This window comes from Ornithodoros turicata, chromosome 3 (assembly GCF_037126465.1).
Source record: "Ornithodoros turicata isolate Travis chromosome 3, ASM3712646v1, whole genome shotgun sequence".
Lineage (NCBI taxonomy): Eukaryota > Metazoa > Arthropoda > Arachnida > Ixodida > Argasidae > Ornithodoros > Ornithodoros turicata.
In genome coordinates this window covers 4,760,527-4,778,757 of record NC_088203.1, presented here as the reverse complement: position 1 = coordinate 4,778,757, position 18,231 = coordinate 4,760,527, and the positions used below count along the sequence as shown (strand labels likewise).

The 18,231-nt window shown below is 46.8% G+C and overlaps 1 protein-coding gene across 6 annotated transcripts in view; it reads right to left on the bottom strand.

The window, feature by feature from the left end:
* Positions 1-18,231, bottom strand: part of LOC135387862 (dystrophin-like) — a 281,706-nt gene that overhangs the window by 184,371 nt on the left and 79,104 nt on the right. For all 6 annotated transcript variants that reach the window (XM_064617042.1, XM_064617043.1, XM_064617045.1 and 3 more), the window contains 2 exons: positions 18,018-18,204; positions 17,737-17,924 (listed from right to left, as the gene is read on the bottom strand). In XM_064617042.1, the coding sequence (XP_064473112.1) occupies positions 17,737-17,924; positions 18,018-18,204 (375 nt within the window). The remainder of the gene's footprint in view (positions 1-17,736; positions 17,925-18,017; positions 18,205-18,231) is intronic.

The following is an 18,231-nucleotide window of genomic DNA, read 5'->3' as shown; positions in this document are numbered from 1 at the left end:
GTACGGATGGTTTGTTTGTACGTTTGTGGCATTTTCTTGTCGACTCGCTCGCCGCGCCGATATGGCGGGGCAAGTATAGCTCGGGGGTGGGGGGGATTTGTACGCCCCCTGTGAAAACGAACGATAATGTGTGCAATACGCACGAGACGTTAATGCAGCGAGCGTTAATTCGAGCGCCTCAACGGAGAAGAAGTAGCGCGAGGGATGCGAGAAGACGGAAACTCGGAAGATTTTCGTTGCGATGTCCACGGACAAGTTGTGCGGTCTTGTGGTAAAGCGAATTAATACGCGCAACCCAGAAACTACTTTTCTCCGTCTTTCCTCCCTTTTCTTTTCTTATTTTTCTTTTCTTCCCCTTTTCTCCTTCTTTCTTCCTCTTTTCTTTTCTTATTTTTCTTTTTGTCCCCTTTTCTTTCCTTCTCCCTTCTTTGCCTTTTTTTTTTGTTTGGAATAGCAAGCCTATCTTCGTCTTGCTGACCTTTCCTTTCTTTTTCTTAATAAACATATCCCCCCCCCCCCCCTCAGCAACCACACAACACTATATGTTCCGGTCCCCCAGAAAAAATGTACATGGAGTAACGAACGCGTCTGCAACTGTTCAATCAGTCAATCAATCAATCGATCAATCAATCGCCTTATTTTTCATCATGTGATGAAAGGAGGACCGAGAAAAAGTTGTAAAATACAACTTGCTACAAGTTCCTCGACGAAAAACGTTTAAATTGGATATTTTCCCAGCACCTCCTCAAATAGGGTTTTCAAAAAAACACAAAATATTTTCATATAAGTATAACTTGAATGAACCTAAAATGGTCATTGCCTGGTGGTGGTTGGCGGAGACTTCTTCAACGAAAGCGGCAAAGAACGTGACCGTTTTTTTTTTTTTTTAATTTGTTTCCCTTCACTATCGAAATTAAATAAAAATTATTATTTTTATTGTTATAACGGGCCAAGGTATAGAGGACGCTAGATTTCGCGATAGCCACGAATTAATTATCGAACACGACGGTCGGCGGTTCGTTTCTTCCGAATTTAATTTATTTTCGGAATATACACTAGTTCCGACAAAGTCGCTTTTCGGGCGACTGTTTTCGGTCTATCTATTCTCCTTTTTATTATTTTTATTAGTCGCGTGCCCATGACATGTTAGCACTTGCATTAGTGGCATCGGTATCTATAGGGTGTTAGTACTAAATAGTAGTCTCGACTGCTTGTGTGGCTGAATGTTCCAGAGTTGCAGTAACGTTTTGACTGCGTCCGGACGAAAAGTTTTGTGAAGGTCTGAAGAGGTACCTTATACGATAGTTGTGGGATTGCATACGATGATAATGTATGTAGGAATAGTTGTATTAGTACCCACGAAGAACGTATTCCGAAAGGTCCAGATTTCACGATAGATTTTCTGATGGAACTCGATGCCGCCGGCGATTCTTGACCGTACCGGGACTGTGGCCAGAGTTTTGTCAGATTATCGGGAGTCATATTAACGAGGGCAGTGAACTCTCGTTAATATGACCCCCGATAATCTGACATACGCGCTTTACGACCATACTCCTGGGGAACAATGCAGTGAAACCTCTGCAAATCCCCCCCGTTAGTATGACAATTCTGCATTATGACCAAAAGTTTCGGGAACGACCATGGTCATAATAACGAGAGTTCACTGTATACTTATCAGTGTTCAACCTTGCTGACAACACCGTTTCCCCACCTATCTGTATGTGTTTTCACTTCGCTGTACCGATTATACCCAGTGTACCCAAGTTCCGGGGTCTGCTGGATCGTAAAAAAACAAAAACAAAAAACCCCTTCATCTACACAAGCTCTCGAACAGGGATTCGTACTCACATGAACGAATGCAGAAATCCCACTTGAACACGTCCGCTTCCTCGCAATGCAGCGGACACTCACCAATCCAGCATGTCTCTACTAGGCTGTCACTTTCCACCGCGTATTATCTTTTTTTTTTATTTCCCCGAATTCACCACCTACAACACCATCCGTGCAAGACTGGAAGCCTCTAGGAAGTTATCACGGTAAAAAGAGTAGAAAACGCACGCATACACTATTGTAAGCAGATGAAGAATGTTGCTGTCACGATTCTCTGCTAGCGGGTTCAAAGCGCACAAAACATTCTTCCATATTTCTGCTTTCCTTTTCGTTGCAGACGACGTCTACACTTGCAGACGACCGCTTCGTATGTGAGCAGAGAGAGGATCACGGCTCCGTACACATGACTAGCCCGCACCAATGTGCCAGAAATCAGATGCAGACACAGGCGAATGCAGACGACGATGCGATAATGCGAAGATCACCACAACGACACAGCCGCAAAATGTCGCAGAAACACCTCTTCACCGTCACCACAACGAGACTTAGCACCGAAAAAAAAAAAAATTGCTAGGGAGTATACCACTCACGCCACAACCGGGTTGGCACCAGAACCGGAAAAAACCCCTGACAACCCCAACCGCCGACTGCCGCACTGACACTGACACTGGAGAACCCAGAACGCGCAGCGTCCGCCATCTTACGGACCGGGTCCGTCTCCAGAGCAACGGATTGCGCGTCTCTATGACAACGGCGCATGGGTCTGCACCATTCGCGATTCGTCAGCGGGGGTGGACGTCCGCCGTCTGAGTTAGCAGACGACGCACGAACGAGTTTTCGTTTTCACGCTAGATTGGAACTATTGTCGCGTGCCGCGATTATTTAACGGGTGTATTTTGCTTAGAACAAACATTCGTTCCAAAATTAAGTAACACCGTCGGTTTTTGAAAAGGCTTTATAGGCCGGCGGAACAAAAGTTCCACCAGACGGCGTCGTAAGGCGGAGAAATCTCAGTTCGGTCGCTGCGCCTGGGTCGTTATATCCGCGTTTGATTCGATTTTTCGACGGTATTATACAGACACGTGCACAAACGTTCACCAATTCTTTTATTTAAAGTGTTCAGTTTTTTTTTCCTGGTTTTCGTGCAGACGACGCCTTTCATTTCCCTCTCGTCTTCGTAGCAGACGACGGGTGATGTATACGCGGAAATTTTCTGCTTCCCAAAAGGGGCCATCGATTATTACCAAACGGGAAAGAAGGAACGGGAGTATATACACACGAAATAATTCTAAGCGGGAGCTGCGGTGGGGAATTCGGTTAATCGAGAAGCGACATGGTTCACAAAGAAACGCAAAATAACGATAACTCAATCCCCAAAAAAAAGAAAATAAGAGAAATAATGCGCGTCTCACTTTTTTTTTTTCGCGGAACGTTGCGCTTGGCCGCAATAATTTCACGCTCTGCAGCGAAGGCGACGTCGCAGGCTACAACGTTGTTACGTTCTGCTTTTATTCACTATACGGAACAAATTTCTTTCGCTTTAAATAGTTGCACGGTTGTAAAATGTATTTCAGCTTTTTTGCGTGGATTCACTGGTTTCTACTTGCTTTTTTTTTTTTTTTGTCTCTCGTTATATGTATTTTTACCTAAATGCAAAACAGCAGAGAGCTGGTCTCTAGTATTTTTGCCGTGAGAGAAAGAAACTCACGCAACAAATGTTCCCCATTTTTACAGAAAAAAATGTTAATGAGCCACATAAAAAATCAACCAAACGATAAGGGTCATCTTGTAGTGACTCACTGGAGAAAACCAACGGAAGAAGTAAGTTCATGGTGACTTTCCTAACAATTCTGCAATACAAATGCAAGATGTTTTTGGTGATCAGCCCGAAGAACACCGTTACACGTTACGGTGAATCATGGAACAACAGCAGCGACGCCTAACGTACACTAGAGGAAACTCTCACTAATAGCGATCCAGCAAAAAGCACACGCCTTTATCTCTACTCAAATTACGGCCGTAAACCATGGTCACCCATTACAACGGGAAGCAAAGCAAAGAACCCGCATTACGACTAAATCACGTTATACCGCCGGTTGAGTCACTTACTTCGTTCTTATTACGCTTATTTTTGTACGCTATTTATATAGAGGAGCCTGCGCGACAAGTCTTCACTGCAGCAATCAGTCGACGTGACGCCGGACCGCTCGAAAGAAAAACAGACCCGATTGCTGGCAACAACGGGGCTTCCTTCCGATTGGCCAACGACGACTGAACGCACGCACACATCGCCACCGTGTCGTGTCGCGTTTTCCATGAGGCTTCGGCGGCGTTTGCCTGGCTTCGCTATTTTTATTTTTATTTTTGCTTTCTCGTTTCACGGTTATCATAGATGTTAGAGGAGCAACGAAATGAGCACTGCTCGAAAGCCCTGCTTCATTCATCGAGTGGTCAACCGTAGAAAGTGTCTTAGTCGAAATAATGTCTCGTTTCATTTTCAATTTCATTTCATTTTTTCATCGTTCTTTTTTTTAATTTCACGTACAAAAGCTCGCGCAAAAAACCAGCCACGATCGGGGCGCCTTGGAGATGCGTCCTGGGCCGACTTCGGGGATAACTGTGCCGACATTCGCCTGGAAAGTATAGGACGCGAACTCACCACCTCCCACGCAGCCTACAGCACGAGCTTGGAGTGACCTGCCACGAGCGTATGCTTTCACTCACTCGGTCATACCGCTGGTGACGTATTCAGGCCAGCGTGACGTAGCATCCGTATAGTTATTCCGTGTTCGCGCCGCGAAGCAACTCTGGCTATGAGCAGCGTACAGATGTGGACAGATGGAGAGAGGACAGCAAGGAAGGAGCGGGGGACAGGGGAGGGGGAAAGCATCAGCGTAGTGAGCAGCCGCGAGGTCGCATTTTTCAACTGAAAAACTGAAAGCGAACGAAGGTTATGGGTTCGCGTCCCAGCATCCGCTCTGCCGTCTAGGGGGTTTTCTTGCGTTTTCATCAGACGCTGTCATCAAAACGTTGGCGCAAGTTTCCTACGAAGTCGGCCCAGGACTCACGATCCACGATCCAGATACAGTCATATCGGACGACAGACCGCTCGGCAATGAAACGCCACCAACGAAAAAAAAACAGCGTAATAAACACGTCACTCCGCACTTCCTTTTCCATCATCTCGTGTCGATGAAAAGTAATGTGATGAAAAAAAATTTACTAGTACTATACATCGCCGTTTCATAGCGTTTTGTATAACCACAGCAAACCGTGATGAATCGCTCCTTTCAAACGCACCACGATTATGTGTGAAAGCACACGTCCGTAAATGTGTCTTACTTCCCAACATTTGACAGGGTTTTATCCGTCGCTTATCCCTTATTCCGCAAACAATAACAACAACAACAGCTAGAGAAGCAAATGGACTGCCGGAGAAAACAATTCTCTTTGACGGTTCCCTAATTGTCTTCCCGTTGCGAAAGTACAATTTCAAATACTTACTCAAAAGCAGCGCCCTCTGCAACAGAAAAGAGCGACGCGTGTGGGTGGAAGAGCCACTTCGAGCTAGCGTACGGCAGTTCGAGCAGAGTCAGTGAGTCGGCTTCACTGCAGTGCTCCCGTGCTTGGCAGGCAAAGCACGCTTTACAGGCGCTTTAACCTCCCACACTACATTGGAGGAATGTCACAATTCCAGTCTGGGGCCACGATCAATAGTAGCACAAAGTACTAAAGCTTTAGTTAGTTTATTCGAGTACAAGCCTTCGTGTAACAGACCACAGTTCATCAGACACAAAAACAGTTGGTGCCTGATGAAGTGCATAGTCTGCTACCAGAAAGCTTTTGCCCGAAAGAACCAATTAATATTATTATTATTATTGATCACAAGACATTACGCGAATGTCCAACAAGAGTTTGTAAACTTGCAAACTTAACTGAAACGAAGACAGAAAGGAAAAGAGAAACAACCTCCTCGATAAGTACAGCTTGCAGCATCGCTAATGCATCGGTGCAATCATAATAGGGAGTTTTAGCGAGTCGTTTTCGCTTGAACGAAACGACCGATCCGAGTGTCGCGCATGCGCATCACGAATGGGTGAGCGAGTCGTGGAGAGCGCGGTTTCGCACGAACGACCCACTCGCGCGCTGAGTCGTTTCGTTGTATTCGGCGAGCATGACCGATTGACAGCGCGAAGCAAGATGGCTGTTGTTTGCAGACGACTGCTGTTGCCGATTACGTATATCCTGTACGGTAAAGTGGCTACAATCGCTTTGTTTTTTTCGACCTTTTCTTCGCAATCTGAATCCAACAAACCGGGTTGCAGCCTCAGTGGGAACTCTCTTTTTCGGTCCCTATTGCTGCCGTATTACTTGTTCATACCCTGGCCACTTTTGCTTACAATCACTTTTTTTTCTATCGGTCTTTTTTTTTTTTTTTTTGCACCGTGGACTCTGAATTCAAGAAAGTCAACAACGTATTCAGTAGAGCATTTCACACGCATCAGCGTCCACACTCTACGAAAAAAAGGGTGTGAAAAGGGGTGGTAAAAGCAATTATCATCCATCTAAATTGCTACAAAAAGGCGTACGCCCCCCCCCCCCTCGCTCATCGAATCAGAAGCGGTAACCCTATCATTCGTAGGTAGCAGGTAGAACTTAGCAACCCTTCAGACACAACATATGCGACAACTATTACCTCCTAAACGGTGTTACCACTCCACCCTTTATTCTAAGCGTGCAGTTGTGGCGCCAGAACACGTGCTCCGTGCGGGAAAGTTTGTATATGCAAGGAGCATTAAAGCTATACAAAGTGCTCATCCTTGTGCCATTCCCCTCTTGGTCTAACTATGGAGAGGTTGGCAAACGGGCGATTAACGCTCTTTCAATGAGAAACAGCCTCCCACGTCCTCCTGATTCACCAACCTCGGCTCGAGGCTCCCAACTGAGCCGGTGTGCGCTTGACAGCACGTTGAACAACGCGGTGTACATATCAGGCATCGGAACCGGTATTTTTTTCGGTACTGTTCGGGTTCAGGCATATTGATTCGGTTCGGGTTCGTCTCAGGGAGAACCCCCCGCACATATACAGACAAAAAAAAAAGAAGAAGAAAAACGGTCAGTGGTCGGGACATTTACAGGGATTGGAACCGTTACTGTTTTCGGTCCCGGTTTAACCGGTTCATGGGCAGTAATTTTGCTACCTGAAAGCGAGCTTACGCTCCCTGTACCCGGTTGAGAAAGGTGTGAGATAACCATTTCAGGTGAGTCAAAAAAAAAAATGTCGGTCAGTAGTACAATTATTTCACCTCTGAACCGATTCCCGAACCAGTAACCGTACGAATTTTTTTCGGTTCAGTTCCGGTTCGGTTCAGGAGAAGCAAATAAAAGATGTTCTGGTTCGGTTCGGGTTCGCCAGAAATAACGGTTTTTCCGGTTTTCGGTTCGGGTTCAGTTCCGGTTCCGATCCCTGGTAAATATACGATGACGAACGTAGTTGGTCTCCTCAACCTATACGGTCTCCCCACAAAGGGGAAAGTCTGAAAGTACACCGCGATATGTGACGCCTACTACGAGAAAACATGTGAATGATCCACCAGCGATCCACTTGATGGTCAAAATCCATCTAGAATACAGAAAAGTATCTGCAGCTCGCTTCCCCATAAGCGCGATACAAGTCTCATGAACAGCCTGTTAACTCGAGGCTCATTCTTGAGTGCCCCACTCTCCTTCTTCTTCTTCTTCGTCTTTCTCTGCAGTGGCGCATAGCACGGGGTAGAGTCACTAAATAAGCTACGCTTCAGAGTAGCGACACTGAGGCAAAAAGAGCCGCCATGTTGTTTCGGATGACCTCCAGCCCCACCTCTATTTTGGCAGTAGAAATAGATGAAGATGAAGTTCAGCAGTGGAAGAAGACTACACTTCGAAGAGCGCTAAATGGATGGCGCTTGAGGTCATCCGAAACAACATGGCGGCTCAGTGTCGATACTCTGAAGCGTAGCTTATTCAGTGACTCTAGCACGGGGCAATTGGCCACGGATCGTGACATGAGGGCCCAGTTAATTAGAGTCACTAAATAAGCTACGCTTCAGAGTATCGACACTGAGCCGCCATGTTGTTTCGGATGACCTCAAGCGCCATCCATTTAGCGCTCTTCGAAGTGTAGTCTTCTTCCACTGCTGAACTTCATCTTCATCTATTTCTACTGCCAAAATAGAGGTGGGGCTGGAGGTCATCCGAAACAATATGGCGGCTCTTTTTGCCTCAGTGTCGCTACTCTGAAGCGTAGCTTATTCAGTGACTCTAGCACGGGGCAATTGGCCACGGATCGTGACATGAGGGCCCAGTTAATGACGGTTACGTGAAGCGATGAGAGGATGAGATGAATTAAATGACTGAATAAAAGATGAGCGGGGGAATGGAATGACGACCTGACAACCTACCATCTCATCCTCAACGAATTAACCTCATCTTCGTTTTTTGAAGTCATCTTTTTCTGTAATCCATATCTCATCGTTCTTTCACCGTTTGTTAGTTTATTCTTTATTTCCTAATTCTCTTCTTTTTATTTATTTTATTCTTCTTTTCCTTTTTTTTTCTTTGCGGAATAGCAAGCCGGCGTCCCACTTGGCCGACCTTCCCCCTATTTTTTTTTAAATTTCCTTTGTTCTAATAAATATATCCCCTCCCCCCACAATAAGATTTTCGAATCGGCAGAACCGGTCATTTGATTCGGGCACGAACGACGCGCTAAAGCTCCCTAATAATACAGAACTTAAAGGCCAACATTGACCAACTGTTGGTCAATGATGGCTTTTAAGTCACACTATACTACATAGACTATATAAGACATACTACAGTAAGCCATTACTATACTTTAAAAAAAAAGAACAAAAGATGCAGTCCCCGGAAGACTTTGACACGTCCTTTCTAATGCTCAAAAGGATTATCGCAGCGACAACGAATTAAAAAAGAAAAAAAGAAAACGAGACAAGCTTTCGCTTCGTGTTAAGTAGTATGGACGACTGGACGACTTTGACAACATGACAGAAAGGACAACAGCGGCCATAGAACAAGCAAAAAGGAAAGAGAGAAAACGCTTCCGGGACGTACAACTGGCTTGGCTGCAGCATCGCTTATCACTGGCGATTTGGAGGCACACTCGCTGAATTTCAAACAGCGCCACACTACGCCATCAAACTTTAAAAAAAAAAAGAAAAAAAAAGAATGGAAAACAAAGGAGGAGGCGAATGAGAAAAGGGCGCCGTCGCCAGGCTGCGACTAGAGCGCCACCGTGAAAGACGGCGTGGCGAAAATAAGCGGAACACACACAGTCGGGTCTCAGAAGTGGCAGCGGTGCAGAACACGTCGCGCGAATCCGCGACGTTCGCGTCGTTAATAATGTTTAGCTAGACGGGCCTCGGGAAAGTCGGGTTGTGCGCGCAAAAGACACGTTTCGTCTGCTCAAAGTCGCTGAAACGGCAGATTAAGTTGCGTCTTACGCGAGATCACGACGTCTTGGGAGCGGGAACTATTATGAAAAAAAGAGAGAGAGAGAGAAGAAAAAAAAAAGAAAGGGGAGCACGGATTGAGCGGGAATGAAGTGTGAGCTCAAACCAGCTATAGCTGAAAGATGAAAGTCACTGAAAAGGTTAGCCAGCTGTAGGGATCGAACCCACATCTTCTGGACTTTGGTAGAGCCCTGGACCGGAAATCCAGAAGATGTGGGTTCGATCCCTACAGCTGGCTAACCTTTTCAGTGACTTTCATCGTTGATTTCTTAGGCAATTTGAGGCTTTGTTTGTATCTGTCCCTTCTGTGTTGTTCCAGCCTCAGAACATCAGTTTATCTCTTGTTCAACAGCTATATAGCTTCCGACACTGAGAAATGGAGTATCCAGCTTTTTTATGCAGTTTTGTCGGCAAGTAGATCACATGAAGCAAAATAACTGTGAATAGTTTTAATATAACGCTCCCGGCCCTTGCGTTATGTCATGCAGCCCCTGCTGTGGAAAGGTTCGCTGACCTCTGACTCATATTACATTGACCTCTCCTACAGTAATGTACGAAGTAAAACGAGCCACCAGCGCGACATTAATGGTCGAATTATGTAGCTCGGATTAGTCGACAGGCCGAAGGTAACATGATCATGCGACGTGGATCAGGTGATGGTTACGATACATATACAGGGTGCCTAATTAACATATCGCCAATATATTAAAAAAATAAAAATAAAGACGGAGCGGTCTACGCGGATGAAACCAATTACATGTTGCAAGCAGTCGTGTATCCAGTTCCAGTATCTTTTCATTGCGCCTAATTAACTAATTATATACCACTAATTAGTCGAGTTTTAAAATACTGGTGTAAGGGACGAGGTGTCAGCTAGGAAGTTACAGGGCGCCTCGAGAAACACACGACCGAGGTGTTTCCCGCAGGGTTCCCCCAGGGCAGAGTTTACGAGGTAAAAATCCTGAAACGCACAACGAGAAAGCATAGCCAAAAGTAGCCAATTTCCTTTATATGTAGCCAATTCTGTAGCCAGTGGTGTGCAGGCATCATGAATTGAATGAAGGGCTCTATAACGACTGCTAACATGCCAGCACACAACCGAAACAGTACGAAGGACACTGTGCCGACAGAGAGAAGGTCGTTTGTCAAGCAAGACAGGATTGAACGCACCGTGCAATATTTCGGCGTTATGTGGTCCACTGAAAAAGCTACCCCGATTTTAACTGCTGCCTCAAATGTAGCGCGAAAAAGTGTCCGCGAGAGTAGCCAGAAAATAGTCAAGTCGCTATATTGCCCAAATTTCGGCGCCACGACAGCCAAAAAGTAGCCAATTTGGCGCAAAGTATAGCCAAATATGGCAACCTTGGTAAGCACGCGACATCGAATTACCCTTGTACTTCGAACACACAGCGTGCGCAAGATCGGGAATCTGCTGCACTAAATTAGAGATGCGAAGCCCCGGAACAAAAAAAAAAAAAAAAAGAAAAGAAAAGAAACGAGAAAAAGACAGTTCTTTTCGGGTTTTTTCCTCGTCTCCGGAAAAACAGCCCCAAATTTCCAGGCGACAAAATTCAAAAATGTAAATTTTCGTGCCTTCGATGCGTTCCAACCCGCCAACAGTGCCTTAGGTGCCTCTAATCCGCCAACAACCACCAACTTAGAGCTCCGTCTGGCCGCTCCGAGCGATCGCCATCGCGTTCACATAATGTCGGAGTTCTGGTCGTAGTGGACGAGTTGTTCCAATTACCTATCGCTGAGTAGACAGCAGTCTCATGGGATGCTCTGCTCCGCATTTATGTCTAGAGGATGAACACTACTAAAACTTCTACCTCATTGTATGCTGTGGTTTGGGCGGCAATGCTTCGACTCAGCAGTAACCACGTTTGTTTCCATTTTTTACAATTTTTCAAAAAAAAAAAAACCGAAGAAAACCGGCTTTTTTTTCGAGCGATTCAAAATTTCCGGAAATTTTGCATCTCTAGACTAAATCCGTAGACGCAACGAGGTTACACTCTAGACAGCATAAGAAACCCTCGAATATTTTGCCGAACCACCAGCTCCCGTGTGCATATCTATACATAGTGTACATATCTATTGTTCTACACCGCATCTTGTATATACCATTGACACATTAAAATCAGTAAAAAAAAAAAAAAAAAAAAACCAGCCCCCGTGGCATAGTGGTTAAGATGATCGCTTTCCACGCCGAGACTGGGAGGTGACACGGGTTCGAATCCTGTCATCCGCCGTGCTGTCTGAGGTTTTCCCTGGGTTTTCCGAAGACTTTCCAGACGAATGTCGGCACAGTTCCCCCTGAAGTCGGCCCAAGACGCACACTAACCCCCCTGTCCCCCACTCCTTCCTACTGTTCTCTCTCCATCTGTCCACGTCTGTACGCCGCTCATAGCCACAGTTGCTTCGCGGCGCTAACACGAAATTAAAAAAAAAAATATTTTGCCGAACTGGCTCCACACTGCATCCTAAATGCGCCGTCATCCTAAAATTAGCCGTTGTCGACGAGCGACCCTCGTGTCGAATAGAAGCTTTCCGAGCGTGCTTCAAAGGCGACGGAAATGACGCGTCATTCAGCCCTCGGCGACTTCCTGGTCAGTATCGAAGCGTTTTCCCCGAGAGCCAAAGGGCAGCAAGACAAAGGCGCTCCCTCTCCCCTCCACCCGCGCGGAAATGGCTTCACGCATTTTCGAGCGGACGCTCCGGGTAGACCCCTTTATTGTATGCGGCGGAGGGCCGAGCGGATCGTCCCGTCTATTTCCTCCCGTATTCGTCCTCCGTCTGCATACTTCTTTCATCATCATATAAGCCTAACGCGCCAACTAGGCCAACAAAGCGTATTAAAGGGACCGTGAAATGATATTTGACGAGCCTATATACACAGGGGTGGCACAAACCCGCCATTGTTGTAACTACCCTTAAGCGGGTGCTTTTGGCAAAACTGCCATCTTGTCCTGGTCGCACGTCATAGAAAAACGTCATTTTGAGGTCATGTGACTTTGTTTACATGTCGTTTTGCCGCTTACCGACATATTTTCGCCGTCATAACACCAAGAGATGACCGTATTTTGCCAGCGTAAACTATGCGGTGATTCTTCCGCAACATGGTAGCCCGTTTCAGCTTAGTTTAAGTACATCGCATCGGCTCGGTAAGTGTTAACGCGCGGTCGTCATCACATCTTTAGAAGTTGTCAACAATACGAGACTTTATGTGTAAAATTGCTCGTTTTACTGCGAGATTATCGGATAAAAATAATTACCGTGATCGAAAAACATCCAAAACGTCGTCCAGAAACAACAACCGCGTTGTTTACAAACGGTTTGGCCGCCGATCACGGGCGCCGCCATCTTTAAGGTCACGTGTGCCTTGACGTTTGCTGTGACGTGCGACCAGGACCTGTCCAGGATGCATTGCGTTCGCCCAGCACGCTTTCGTCTACGGAGCAATACATTGGATGCCACCCCTGTGCTCCGGGTAGACCCCTTTATTGTATGCGGCGGAGGGCCGAGCGGATCGTCCCGTCTATTTCCTCCCGTATTCGTCCTCCGTCTGCATACTTCTTTCATCATCATCATAAGCCGAACGCGCCAACTAGGCGCCAACAAAGCGTATTAAAGGGACCGTGAAAGGATATTTGACGAGCCTATACAGTGAACCCTCGTTAATATGACCACCTCCGTTCCCGCAGATTCTGGTCATAAAGCGAATTGTCATAATAACGAGAAAGCGGCCCGGTCGGGACCAGAGAGCATGCACGGCCGAAGAAAACGCACGCATGATGCTGCACAACAATTTATTTAACAAAAAAAGTTTGTCAACAATGACTGCTTGGTGTAGCTTGCAGTGATCAGCTTTTCTAACTGGACAAGAGTACTATCAATCACGCGAACATTATGAATGTCATTGTGTTGCTCATAAAAAAAAATAAAGCAACCTTCAGTGCTTCACTGGCCTCTTTCGTAGTGACGGGCGGTCACTGTGTTTTATGGTTTTTCTTACTTTAGCGATCCGAGAAGAGGTATGAGTAATCTCGAGGTCAACAACGCCTGGAGTAACCCTAATCCATTGCGCCCCACTTTAACTGTGTCCCTTTGTTCAAGGTTGCTAAGGGGGCGCCTGACGCTGTCATAATAACGGGAGGATAATACATGTGTTTGACCTCAGCTGTGCCCAAAAATCTCGGTCATAGTCTGATAAGCGGAATGTCATATTAACGGGGAGGTTTTACATGGCGAAGAAACCGTTCCCCAGGAATTCGGTCATAAAGCCTGAATGTCAGATTAACGGGGGTCATAATAACGAGGGTTCACTGTATACGATCATTTTGAATTCGTTCCTCCGAACGAAAGCATTCACCCTGTAAAATATGAAGTCGAAAAAATCGTTCAAATAGTGAAAATGTTCTATATTCATTTACGGCTGCGAACGGCGGCTGCTACGACTCGCCCGCGACATCATACGCGGAGGAGGATGTTGCCGATTCGCGGACGGTCTTTTGCCAGTAAATAGCAAAATTTGCGAGCAAAATTCGCCGTGAAATATCGTGGAAATATCGCGATGAAATATTCTGGAAGTTTTTTTGAAATTTGCAATAATTGACTTTTAAAAGTATTAAAGCTTGCGTTGCGTATTAAAGTATTAAAGCTAGCGTTGCTTCTCCTTTGTCTCGGTTACTGAAAGTGTATAATGACTATGGTTCTGATCGTGCGACATTTCGATAGTATATCTTTCTCTTAATTTAGTTATCCCAGAATCTTTAATTAGCCAGCATTATGCATGTGTAGTTCCCTGTTGTATATAGAGTATGTATTGTGTTTCGTGCACCACACTAAAGGCCACGGCTGTTTGTGGGCACTTTAAATAAAAATCAATCAATCAATCAATCAATCAAAGATGGAGGCTCGGTTCAAATGTAACCTTGCTAGATCTTGTTCCCTTGATGCCATTGCCGTTTTCAGAACAGAAATCGGCCCAAACCGTTCCTCCATAGTCCCTTAGCCGGCGTTCACACGGGGCAACTTTTCCCAGCAACTCGAAGCAACTCAAACCATCGTCTTTCGAGCAACTTCCGAGTCCGCGTTCACACGTAGCAACTCTGTAGCTCCACCCACAAGCAACCTTATGGCGACCGGAGAATGTGGCTTCGAATCGAACTGGTGGAATCTTTTCTTTAGCTGCTGTTTAGCAAATTTCAGTCAGTTTTATTGCCCCAATAGATCATTATTACCTTCCAGAAATGGCAACTCATATGTTTACGTGAAGTTCGTAAAAAAAAAAAAAAGTTATTTCTCAGCTGCACCTTCAGGATTCGAACCCATGAATCCACGAACAAAATCCACAACGCAACCGGGAGTCACGTGGCAATGCTCCCCTCGCTGATTGGCCGGTGCACGAGCAACTTCTCAAGTTTTCGGTGGGTGCCGGCTGTGCTGTCTGGGGTTTTTCCTGGGTTTTCCTCAGACGCTTTCAGACATATGTCGGCACAGTTCCCTTAGAAGTCGGCCCAGGACGCACATTCCCCCAGGGCGTCAGTCGTGACGTTGCCCACATAGGTGAGGCCGACAACGGCAAGCCCTATCGCCATCACCACCACCACCACCACCACCTTTCGGTGGGTTTTGTTTATTTGTTTTGTTTATTTTCAGCCCCGCAGACGCGCGTGTTTCCCTCGCCTTCTGATGTGACAGAGGCAGGGACATTCCAGGGGCTGCAGTTGCAAAATTCAGGCGTGACTGCTGCCTACCCAGTACGAATCGCCAAACGATAACCAACCGCACTGTATCAGTCTGCACCACGTCTTTTATTTTTCCTTCTTTCTTTTTTTTTTTTTTGCCACTGCCGTTGTATCGAGATGGCGGCTTAAAGGGACTATGAAACGATTTCTTTCTTCGTTTCGTTCGAAAGAAGACATTTTTCTGAGTCTAGAACCGAAATTTTACTTTCGTCGCGCGAGCGGATTTCTCGGGAGCGAATTTAAACGGAGCGGCGAAGGGAGGACAGCTGGCGCCGCGCCGTGACGAGCTGCCCAGCGGAGACACAACGGGTAACTTGACGCGACCACGGCCGGCTCAGCAACACGTCATCGTGACGTGTTGCCGAGCCGAGGAATCCCGCCAGGAGCATGCGCCGTAGGATCCCGCCTATGCGTTCATCGGGAGTGGAAATCTCCATGACAGCAGCTTTCGGCAGTGGCGGCAGCCACTGCGCGAGCTCGCGGCATTACTTGCCATTGTGCAACACCGGTGACGTGACGGGGAACCGAAGAGCGGTCCGTACAGTTACACCATCGGCAGGGAAATATGCGCGGGAGAGGAGGAACGCGGAAGAGACATTTCCAGCGCGCGCTCCTCGCAGAGTGGAGCGATTTCGTCCGGAAAAACTTGTGGCATATTAGTTTCTCTGCGGGAAGAACAGTTTCCATCGAAAAAAAGTATGGGGGTTCGGGAAATTTCATAGTCCCTTTAAAGGAGCATGGAAGTTACCCCAAAAATATTTTTTAGTTTTTCGCCGCAACGTCTTCTACAACAAATAAAATGAGCTGCTGCGAAAGAATGATGAGCGCAAGGTAACCCATATAGCACGCGCAAGGCTCTGTTCCGCACACCTTTAAGGAACGCTCTCCACATCCGAAGAGCGCCGAAGCGAAGCCGAAGACGGCGTGACGTATCACGGGCTACAGCACGTGACCAGTGACGTCCAACGGCACAGGTCAAACATGTATCAGCGGCGCGTGAGCCGGGATGAAAAAACAAGATAAAAGGCACCGAGCAGCTTCTACGTCACGCGACTGCCGTTTTCCGACTGTCTTTTGTAAATTTTATGGCGCAGTGACAATACGCTGCAGAGCGGAAATATTTTCCATGGTGACTCCTTGTGGACAGTTTCACGAATGAAGCAGGATTTCGAGTCACGTTAAATGTCACTTCCATGCTCCTTTAAGACTCTTTCGTTCCAGCGGCAGTTAAAATGTGTCGTTCCCTGTGGCAGCCTGACAGGGAATGTTAATTACAGTCGCCGACCGATTTTTCGGACATCGCGCGCATCACGGCATGGTCGCGTGCTCCATTGAGCTAATGTTCGACTACGACTGAAAATTCGGACGCCCAAACACGATCCGAGGTTCGTTTTTTTTTTTTTTTTTTTCAGATTCGGTTTGTGTCCAGCATGGGGACAGTCAGTGTGTGTGTAGCCACCTGCCATCGGCTCGCCTCCTGTGGATGACCTCATGCGAGCGAGGTCAAAGCATTCCGGAAGGATCCTTCCAACTCCATTCTGCCGCCATTGAGGACATCGGCCTCATTGGTTGGATGGCAGGATGGGACGGATCTGGAGGTGGGAGGGGGGGTCCGCTGACGCGATGGACGATACTATCACTCGAACTACGAAACGAGGAAAGAAACGCTGGACAAACCTTACAGCCCAACATGACAAGTTCGCGCGAACACAGCGTGCTTTCGGTTGCCAAGTGCGGACTAGTGGCGTCTTCCGGCAGCGTCTCGAAGTATTTCCGTCGGCGCTTGCGCGGTATTTGGGTGCTTTTTTCGTGCTCGCGCGCTGCAGTGATAACGTCAGTATCGGCCCTGTCGAGACCCTATATGAACCGCATACTAAAATTTTGAAATTTTGCGCCGTTTGAACATCTTAATGAACGTTCCCGCGCAATTTGCGCACTCCTAAATTTTCCGATTTTTAAGGAGAAAAAGTGCGTATTTATGCGAGTAAATACGATAATTGGGTTTTGGAACGGAATTAGGGTGTTTGCTCCGAATTTAGCGTCTATTTCGATCGAGTATTTGTCAATTCCTATAAACTTTGCAGGTGCTGAAATATCTTTCAGCAGGTACAAAATGATTGTAGCTAACAACAGCATTCGCTGTCAGAGGAGATCGTGTAATGCTTAAGTTTATAAAATACTTTTTGTACCCACATTATCCAAAAAAATAGTGTCTCCCGCTTTAACCAGCCATTGACGCCTTGTTGACGTTTTTCATGGATGATGGGTCAGTGGTCTTCCAGAAGACACGAATCACTGTCGCCACTTTCGTTAAAGCTGCTTTGGGGAATGCACCAGGAAGATCAACCTACTCGAATGTGGACCCGTCCCTGTTACGCACTGTTCCTGCATCGGCAGGGCAGTGCTGTTCCAGAGACACTGTCGGCCCTTTCGTTAAAACCGGCGCATCGGGAAAATACCGGGAAAAAACAGTCATCAAGTAAGCCACACCGGTGGATAAGCAACAGAGCGCCCGTGAGAAGAAAAAAATCGCGCATAAGCCGCGGCTAATACGCGTGAAATTACGGTAAGCTAGCGAGTCTTCCCCCCCCCCCCCCGAATAACTGATCGCGTGCACCTAACGCGGGCAAAAACGGCAAAATAGTCCTGACCTTGACGTTGTCGATGGCATCGTTGATGGCTGCTTCATTGCCGAGGTCCACCTGTTGAGCGTTGAGCTCTGCGTCTCGCCTCTGCAGCCACTTCTCCAGTTCGTCTGCCAGACTGTTCCACTGCCTGCAATAGCCGTCCAGCGGCGTTATGGTAGGAGCTGCTGTTGCACACATCGATGGCTGGAAGTCTGGAAAGTGAGATGGCATGGACTCACATCTAAGGGCTTGACACTCCAGAATGCGTAATTAATTAGCCGTACGGAAAACAAGTGGCCTCTTACCAATGACTAGAGACAGTGGTGGGCCGATCCTGGAGACTATTTGCTGAATGGCTTTCCAGCTGTCCGTCAGGTGATCCACCTTTTTCCTGACCAATGGCATCAGAGGGAGCTGCTTCTCGATTTCTGCCGCTTTTTCTTCAATCTCCCGCAACTCGGCACCGTGCTTGAGCAGGACATCTTCGTTTACCTACGAGACCAGGAACAAAACAAATTG